The sequence below is a fragment of the Mustela nigripes genome, chromosome 12 (genome assembly GCF_022355385.1).
Source record: "Mustela nigripes isolate SB6536 chromosome 12, MUSNIG.SB6536, whole genome shotgun sequence".
Lineage (NCBI taxonomy): Eukaryota > Metazoa > Chordata > Mammalia > Carnivora > Mustelidae > Mustela > Mustela nigripes.
Genome location: NC_081568.1, coordinates 92,644,607 through 92,654,415, shown reverse-complemented (window position 1 = coordinate 92,654,415; position 9,809 = coordinate 92,644,607). Strand labels below are relative to the sequence as shown.

At 42.5% G+C, this 9,809-nt stretch overlaps 1 protein-coding gene across 2 annotated transcripts in view; it reads right to left on the bottom strand.

The window, feature by feature from the left end:
• Positions 1-232: 232 nt before the first annotated feature.
• The window catches only part of RGS7BP (regulator of G protein signaling 7 binding protein), a 95,839-nt gene continuing 86,262 nt past the window's right edge, over positions 233-9,809 (bottom strand). For both annotated transcript variants that reach the window (XM_059417951.1, XM_059417952.1), the window contains exon 6: positions 233-1,253. In XM_059417951.1, coding sequence (XP_059273934.1) covers positions 1,162-1,253 — 92 coding nt within the window. In that variant the 3' untranslated portion in view covers positions 233-1,161. The remainder of the gene's footprint in view (positions 1,254-9,809) is intronic.

The following is a 9,809-nucleotide window of genomic DNA, read 5'->3' as shown; positions in this document are numbered from 1 at the left end:
GCCAAGGAAGAACAGGGGAAAATACAACACAATTTGTACCATGTTACAAGTTTAGTGAGGAAGATCATAAGAGAGCTGTGAGCAGAAAAACAAAGCGTGTGGCTTCCTCCTTTCTAAAATATAGTATTGCTTAATGTGTCCTGCTTTCAAGATTCTAAGCATAAGACAAGACACCAAGTACACATCGGAAAAGTCATATCTGCATAGTCATCTAAAATGAGACAAGCTTAGCTTAACTAAAAAAGATTTTATTAACGTAAAATGTTAAATATTTTTACGATCTGAGCTAATTCCAGCATGCCCTATAAGATTTAACACTATGCTGATGCGCAGACATCATGCTTCAGATTTCAATTAGAACAAAATGTGATAATATTCAATTTTACATTTGAGGGTAATTGTATGTTACTACACCATTTTCTAACTGGATTACTCATTCTCCAAGAAGCTGAAAAAGACACCATTGGATCGAAAGGAAATTAGTTGCCCATATGCATTGTACGAAGATAATAGGATTATTGTGTATTTACAAAATTTAAATATGTTTTATATATGGTTTCTGTTGCATTATAAATTAAGATATCTGTATGTAGAAGCTCTTGGATTCCGACAGAATGGAAGACTGAATGTAAATGAGTGCAGACAAAGCAATAGGTGAGGTGGTATATGTTTGGTTATAATATTATTCCTAATAATATTGATAGATTGGATTTTTGAACACAGTTTTGCAGTTTTAGATAGATTTCTATGTTTAAAGACTTTCATATATGATAAATTGTTCACATGAGAATAGCAAGAGCTAAAGATATACTATTATACATGAAATAATTTTTCTCTGTATAATACATTTAAAAAAACCTTGAAATAATTTAAAAACCATAATTCTTGCATCTGTCATGGTATGGTTTGGAGCAGACATGCACAATGTCAGCTTTAAAAATCCTTTTAAAAACAGCCTGCTTTTTGAATCTTTTTTTCCCTTGACAGCAGCTGCTTTCAAATGTAAAATCATTTAAAACGGTAGGGGGAGGCGAATAAAAGTAATAAGGAAGCATAGAAAACATAGTCAAAAACCAATAACTGTGGTTCAGCTGTCTGGAGGTCCTCAGGTTCTGTGATATTTTCGGGTCTTCGCAATGGTGGGTTTCCAGGAGGAGTCGTCTAGCTTGACACCAGACAACACAGCCCAAAGAATCTTCTCTTCCGTCTTCTAACCAGGGGGTAGGGAGTTAGATTTAGAAGGCTGCTGTCATCTGTGATGGGACAGAATGTACGTATGAGTGAATACAGACAAAATAACCTCGGTTTGATGAATTGGCTTTTAAAATCGACCAGCTTTTGAATCAAGGTCTCTTGACTTCAGCACTATTGGCCATTTTGGACCAGATAATTATTTGGTTGGGGCTCTCCTGAGCACTGGAACATTTAGTAGCATCCCTGGCCCTACTTACTCAGGTGTGACAACCAAAAATGTCCCCCAGATAGCAACGAAATATTCTTTTTTGGTGGTGGTGGTTGGAGGGGTGTGTGTGTGTGTGTAAGGGGGTGGGGCATGGGACCAGCACTGTAGCTTGCAGTTGAGAATCACGGCTTAGAATTAAATATAAGCCGCTTGGAGGTGCTGTTTTAGAAAGAGCCCCTGCTTGGGGCGCCTGGGTGGCTCAGTGGTTTGGGCTGCTGCCTTCGGCTTGGGTCATGATCTCAGGGTCCGGGGATCGAGCCCCGCATCGGGCTCTCTGCTCCGCAGGAAGCCTGCTTCCTCCTCTCTCTCTCTGTCTGCCTCTCTGCCTACTTGTGATCTCTGTCTGTCAAATAAATAAATAAAATCTTTAAAAAAAAAAAAAAATAGAAAGAGCCCCTGCTTTGGGGTAAGTTTGGCCTCTTTTCTAAACCCACCTCGGCTAATTCTTAGCTCTGTGACTTTGAACATGTAACTGGAAGCTTGCTATGTCTCTGTTCTCCCATGTGTGAGACAGGCTTTCATACCACTTACCTTAGATGAAGATTGTATGAAATTATCTATGAAAACATGAAGCTTGGCCGGTATCCTATGTGCCTAGCATAGAGGAAGCACTCAGTAAGTACAGCTTTTATTAACTCTTTTCCTTTACAGAGGACCATTGTCTTGCTTCCACTCACCTATTTATGCCTCAGGAAGAAGTTTCTCAACTATTCCTTGTTGAGTTTTTGCCTACTGATTTCTATAGATTTCTTTTTTTTTTTTTTAAAGATTTTATTTATTCACTTGAGAGAGAGAGAGAGTGAGAGAGAGAGTATGAGAGGGAAGAGGGTCAGAGGGAGAAGCAGACTCCTTGCCAAGCAGGGAGCCCGATGTGGGACTCGATCCCGGGACTCCAGGATCATGACCTGAGCTGAAAGCAGTCACTTAACCCACTGAGCCACCCAGGTGTCCCTGATTTCTATAGATTTTCTATACACAAGGGCATTCCGAGAAGGTTTCCAGCTGTTGAATTTAAAAGTTTTGGTTGAAATTTTTAACACAATGACAAGGAGAGGAGGAAATAAACCAGTAAGCCAAGTTCAGTTGAGGGAGCTGGGTTTTAAAGAAATAGTACAGCCCAAAAGAGAGGTTGGATCGAAATAGCCTGTTGCAACAGAACTGGCAGTCTGGTTGGTCCCAGAGGCTGGAGAGGGACCACACAGACATGATATGGAAATTGCCAGTGAGGGGAGCACTAGGATGTGATCAGAATGGAGCGAGGCACCACAAAATGATTGGTGGGCTCTGGTAACTTATGCACCTAAGCTTTTGCCAGCCCAGAGCAGAGCCAAGGGGCTCCCTCCTTTCCCCATCCCAACCTGGGAGATACAGGACCTTGGGAAAGAGCCCAGAATCAGGAATTGGATGAAGTGGGCAGAAAGGGAAAGATGTGTCCCACTTCAAGAAAACTAGTTTGTAGCTGAGGGTGGGTTTTCTTGATTACTGAGTCTAGACGTTCAGTAAACTGTCAAGAACAATAACAAGTTCCGGCTTCCCAGTCCTCTTATGTGGATTGTGTCATCCAAGTATCTGGGCTTTTCCTTCCATTCCCCAAAGGCTGCCATGTGTCATACTCATTTGTACATGAGCCTCACTCACCAAGTTGACAGTGTTGCTTGGAATGGTGCCCTATGCTATACTTTTAGATAGAACCAGAGTAGCAAGTCAGAGTCAGGGAAGAAAGCAGGTGCCCCAGCTGAGCACATCAAATTAATCAAACACAGTGCCCTCTCCTGGTCTCCACAGATTAATATTCTCTCTTAAGATTCATATTCTGCAAGTGTGGAGAAAAACAGGATGCTCGTTGTCCCCTCTGTGGTGAAAAACATTTCACTATACTCTGGATGTCACCATTTTGAGACTAAAAATAGGACATCTCTCTTTTATACTTACACTTGCCCCAAACAGTTAAGACTCAGAAAGCAAAGTCAAACACTCTATGTGAGCCTCATTTCTCAGGAGAATCTCTCAGAGATGAATCATGGTCTATTTAGAACAGAAAGAGATGATAACTCACTTTCTCATCAGTTTTAGGACCCTTACTTTTTAAACCACCAGACTGTCAACAGACTTAACCTAGGTGGAAATGGCAAAGTTACAGCAGACTCTGAAAACTAAAGAATTGCATCTTTTGGTATCTCTTGGGATACTGACTATACTTTCTGAAACACAAGTCCCCCAGGAATTCAGTGATTCCTTGAACAGAATCACCAAAACTACGGAGATATTTATAGGGAAGAAAAATTTATTTTATTTCCATTTATATTTGGAAGATCTATTTCCTGAATGTCTATATATCCTTCCCTTTCTCCAAACACTTTTGGGGAGTGATGGAATGGGTATTTATGTTTTGTAAAAAGGCAATGCTGATGTGTATTGTTCCCACTACATGAGGAAATGTCTACTACAGGTTGAATTTATAAAGAAACTGTGTATGTGTATGCTCTGGTAGGTGTATGCTGTGGCGGGAAGTTTGCTCCCATGTTCCCTTTTTTATGTATGAAAAGAACAGGTATTATACACAGATACTATGAGATTCGCATCAAAACTGACCTTTGTACCTGTGCACTCATTACGGTGAATCAAAAAATCTTTTGTGCTATTGAATTCTCCTTCCTCAGTCGTCTTCTCCTATCTACCTATCTATATATAGCTAGATAGATACACACATATATGTTCACTTGTAAGTGCTATACGCACACACAAACACACAGCATTCGCATGAATAAGAAGCGTTAGAATTGATGAGAAGGTGCTCAGATGTTAGGCAAAGGACTGGCTGCTTATTAAGGACAGCTGCTGGTTTGGGGCATCTCTGTTGAGCATTGTGACACCTTCGCCTAGCTCAGAGCTTGTCTGATCATCACCTAGGGTTGAGGTGACACAAAGCTTGAAAATTCTTGGCAGGAATTCAGAGCAGCTTTCTCCACCCTAGGAAGCTGACACCGGCAGTAAATGCTGAAATTCACCAGCAGTAAGTACGCCTGGAATGGTTTGGAGTGAATTCAAGTCCAAGGAAAGATGTCTTTTCATATTGATTGAAATCCTGTCTCTGAAGTTACGGGCTGCCAAAAGACTGTGGACAAAATGGAATGTTTTCCCGACTCGTTCTCAGCTTTCTGGGCTAATCCACCTGACCTTGCTGGGAAACCTTTGATTTTTATTGTGAATGTTTGAGAATTTTATAGCATCTTTTCTTCAAAGTGCATGCTCTGAGACCGTTTTAGATGTGAAAATGAAAAGTGGAGAAAGTGAAAGGAAAGGAGAATAGGCACTTCAGCCACCAGCAAGTTCAGATCTTGGTTATTTGAAGCTTAATTCCTAGATACTGCTAAAGCCAGGGACACCAGAATCCCCCAAGGCACTATGATACCATTTCTCTGTTGTGCACATTTGTTTTGCTGATATGAGATTTCTTACATGGATGATATGTTAAGAAACAGAAGGACATAAAAATAAGTTTTCAAATAATCCACTGAGCATTTGACTTGAAAGCTCTGTTTTCAGATAGAATCTAGAGAAGTGCTCGTAATGTAACCATAGTTGCAAATTTCTATTCCAGAAAAAAAAAAAAAAAGGACACTTTCAGCTAACCCAGTGCTTCTCAAACGTTAAGCTGCACTAAGTATTATCTGAAGGCATCTTAAACTACAGATCCCTGGCCCTCCCTCCAGAGTTTCCCAATCAATAGGTCTGGGGTGGGGCTGGAGAATTTAGAGTTCTTACCATTTCTTAGAAATGCTGATGTTGCTGGTCCTGAGGCCACACTCTGAGAAGCCCTGCATTGATCAAAGGCCTGCTAAGTGCAGGCTCCATATTGGGTGGGGATTATATCAGATGGGTCCTAATACAAAGAGGGTTCTTGATCTCAAGAATGTTTGCTTGAGTAACTACGAAGCTTCATTAAAATGCCATAAGAGAGATACAGTTACAATGCTATGAGAAATCCAAAGGGGGGAATTACTCCCAAGTGGAGAAGGAAGAAGATAATTGTGGAAAATCATGGAGGTCTTGGTATTCATGCTGGGTGTGAGGAGAACTTGTACATTTGATGAAGGTGGAGATGGGCTTTCTGGTTGGAGAGAACAGTCATGGAGATCAGAGGCAACTTGAATTTGGGTCCAAGTAAACAGTCCAGTCTGTTCAGGGACAGTTCAGGGTGAACTGAAAGGTATATGAAGGAGGGAATAGTACAAAATAGAAACACAAAGAATTCCCTAAATATTTCTGTGCCCTATCTTGCCTCTCCAGCTTTACACATACCATTCCTTTTTCCAGAAAAGTCCTCCCTTCTTAGACAAATGCCAGTCCCGCCAAGATTAGCTTGCAATTTCCTTTGATTTCTTTCATAATGTTCTGATTTTCTTCTCAGTGCCCTTTGTAAACTGCCGTTCTTTCCCCTTGAAACTTAAACTGTGTCATCCCAGGGCTCTTCTCTACGCACACACTCCTGGGGTGGAGTCAGCCATTCTTAAGGCTTCAATTACCATTATGTCGATGATGCTTAAATGAGTATTTCTAGCCTCCGAGCTCACACGTCTCACCTTGGCATAAGACTGGTACATCTGCTATTCACCACTGAACGTCACTCTTGGAGGTCCTCCATCTCCAAAACTTTAATCGTCTTCTGTCTCTACTGCTCCTCCTCTGTTCTCTCTGACTTAGTGAATAGAACCAGCATTCACCCTGCTTTCCAGGTCGGAACCTGCCTTTCATCCTTGATTCTGCCTTTTCTCATATGCAGCCCATCCAGTTGTTCATATCCTCTTCTCCGACCCCCTGGCTTTCGGTCAGATCTTAAGCATTTCTCACTTGGATTATTGCACCTGCTTCCTTATTTAATCTCTCCAGTGGCTTCAGGATAAAGTCCGAACCTCTCAACATGAATTATAGGGATCTTAATGATATAGACCCACCTACTTTTCTAGTCTTTCATGCCTCTTTTCTAACCACTTTCGCAACTAATGAAGTGCTTGCAGTTCATCAAAAAGCCCTATTCTTTCATCTCCTCGTGTACCTTCAATATCCAGAACCTTCTGCATAGACTCTCTTTCTTCCCCCCTACCTCTTTTTTTTCTTTTTTCCATCTCTTTCTTTGGCTAACTCTGATTCATCATCAGAAATCTCAGCTCACTTTACAAAAAGCAATTCTCAATACCAGCAACCCTCTCCTCCATCCCACACCCCAATTCCTTACAGCTCACATCAGGCTAGGTGAGATTCCCATATACCCTTGTAGTGACCTGAGTCTAGCTATTATGGCACTGTTATATTCTAAGCAGCAGTTTCTTTGTCTGTCCAATTGTGTGTGTGTGTGTATGTGTGAGAGAGAGAGAGAGAGAGAAAGTTTCCAGAATTCACATGTCCTACCCCAAAAACATTATCCCAATCTCTAAGAGGGGAAACCTGTCATTTGGCCTTTCATTCCAGGTGATTCTCCTCCAGTCTATTCTGTTAAGATAGAGAACCTCTAGAAGGAGAGATATTCCCAGTCCCTGACACAGAACTTGGCACATTCTAGGTTACCATCACATAACAGATGATGGCAGAGACGCCAGATGCAAGGAGAAAACGTCTGTTCTTCCTCTAGTAGACGATGAGTAGGAAGGTAACATTTGTGAGTAGGGGCTGAACACAGAGTAATGCATTAGGAAAGTGATGTGTGATCAGTGATGTGTGAATTAATTGGAGGAGAGAGGAAATACATATGGCATACTGAATCCTGGATGGAAAGTTGCAGAGATTGCAAAGGACATGGAGCAGCTGGAGTAAAAACTACCCAGAGTAACATTCAGAGTCACACCAGACTGAAGTATACAAAGTCTTTCTAGGAGGCCCTGGCGAGAGGACCTAAAGGATCATCTTGAGGATACCAGGTGCCATAACTGCCTCATGTTCTCCAGGCAGATGTCAGACACTGCTGTGTGACATAGCTAGAGTGGATATGGGGGCTCCAGATTGGAGTGGACTGAGAGTATGACTCTGGGGGAAATGTTCCTAGATCCAACTGAGTCTGGAGTTGCACTGTCCCCAGGAAGGGATCCATTCTAGAGTAGACTCAATTCCCAACGGATCCACCTCAGACTGATTCCAATGCCTGGTCTCAACAACCAAATTCTAGGCAAAGGTGAACGTACAAACACACCCCACAGCATTCATTAAGTCAGAATTCTGGAAAAGGTGCAACTGTCTTTCGGGCTTAATTTATTTCTGCCAACTTGTTTTGTTTGATTGTAACATACATTTAGAAGATGCTTGCCCTTCACTTTCCAGTCTCCTTTTAGCCTTTGTCAGTAACCTTGCAGGCTCTCCACAGGTGGTTCCATTTGTAATCCATTTGACACAGCAAGACTATCATAATTAATGAAGCTCCCTACAGCACTGCCAGTGACCCAGAATGTGGGACAGGAGAGGCGCTGAAGCAATGGCAAGAACAGTGGGCTGAGAGCCAGGAGACCTGGACGTGGTCAGGAGCCTGCTGTGGGGCTCTGCAGAAAGAGGGCAGCTCGCCTTTCTTTTGTGCCTCTCTTTGTCTCCAGTCTCACACTGAAGGATGGGAAAGAAAAGGCGCTGTCTGAAAGGAGGCCGCAATCACGAACCATTAAAATTCCTGCTCTTGGCTACCTTCCTTTATTTGTCACTGAAAATCACTTCACAACAAACTGTTGTCACTTCACAACAAACTGTTGTGGTAGGAAGGTGGGGGAAGATAGGACTGACTCTTTCAATGCTAAGGTGAACAAGGTGAATAAGGAAGGTTCTGAGGTGAGGACTAAGGGTGGAACCGGGAGAAAGCAGCTCTGAGCCCTTCCTTCCAGGGATGTTCCCCCAAGGGCCTGCCGGCCAGGACCATCACATGGTCAGGGTTTGAGGTAGGAACAAAGGGAACCAGGCATGGTATCTTTCCCCTTTTTTTCTTTCTGCCTCAATCACACATGTAAATAGAATAAAAAGAGAAAGGAAATAAGAAGCCAGAAAATAACCAGATGGCTTTCTATAATGGTTTTCATCCACTTACAAAGATGTTTTGACAATAAGGTCCTAGAGAAAAGAACTGGAATATATTTTTCCACATTTCACTCCATACTGTTCACCTACCCATAGACTAAACAGATCAGTGGCAAAAGATTTCCAGGAAGGTCATGGGAAGGCTCCTATGGTCTAGCTTGGTATACAGAGTCAGAGGCATCTGGCTGATTTGTTCATTAAAACGCTGCCATATACGTCTGCTAAAAAAAAAAAAAATGTTCCCAGAGGGACCCAAGGGATCTGCTCTCCTTCCCTCAGGCTTTCTCAAACCCTGTGGTTCAGGTTCATACTCCCCTGTCTCCACTGGTCAGCTCATAGTGACATCATGCTATGAGTCCCCACAAAACCTGCAAAAAACAGAGATGTGGCATCTCATGCCAAGGGTCATTTTTCCCCTAAGTGAAGAAACCTGAATTCCCCTGAATGGAAGCCTTCACGTCATTTTTTCTTTCTTATTATTCAAAATCCTACTGCATCATTCCCTCCTGAACAGCTCCTTGAATCTCCTAGCTTTTTCCTTTTCATCCTCTATACAGATATAGGGTTTCAGTCCTGAGTATCAAATTATTTGGATTATTCCCTTTTTACTCATGTTTTTAGTCACAGTATTGCTCATTTATTGCTATTATTATATTTTGAAACTGTACTTAAAATTCTTTTTTCTGTTTATAAAGGGAATACAAAGTCACACAAAATATTTCTACTCTTCATGATTATAAAAATGTCCCAAGTAAATAAACTGAAATTTCTGCTTTTCCATTAATGCGTGTTTTGGGAACCGTTGGATGCATTTTCATGAAATGTGGAGGGGATGTTTGGGATGGTTTGATTTATACTAAAAACTACATGGCCCACATGCCATTTACTCTGCGTGCCCTGGCAGATGTCCTCTTGGGCAGTGATAGTGAGGTACGGGAGGGGGGCCCCACACTGCCCATAGGGGATTTGCCAAACACAAAGAAACTAAGAACAGCTTCAGACATGAACTCCAACTCCAAAGTCCCAGGGACCAATGTTCTGCACTGCGGGTTCCAGATTAACGAGCGGAAGCCCGGGCTGTTCTGTTGATGATGGGGCATTCTCCTGAGCTAGGCCGGCTGACCGGCTGGTAAAGAATACCAGTACGAGCGGGACGCCTGGGTGGCTCAGTGGGTTAAGCCTCTGCCTTCGGCTCGGGTCATGGTCTCAGGATCCTGGGATCGAGCCCCGCATTGGGCTCTCTGCTCAGCAGGGAGCCTGCTTCCTCCTCTCTCTCTGCCTGCCTCTCTGCCTACTTGTG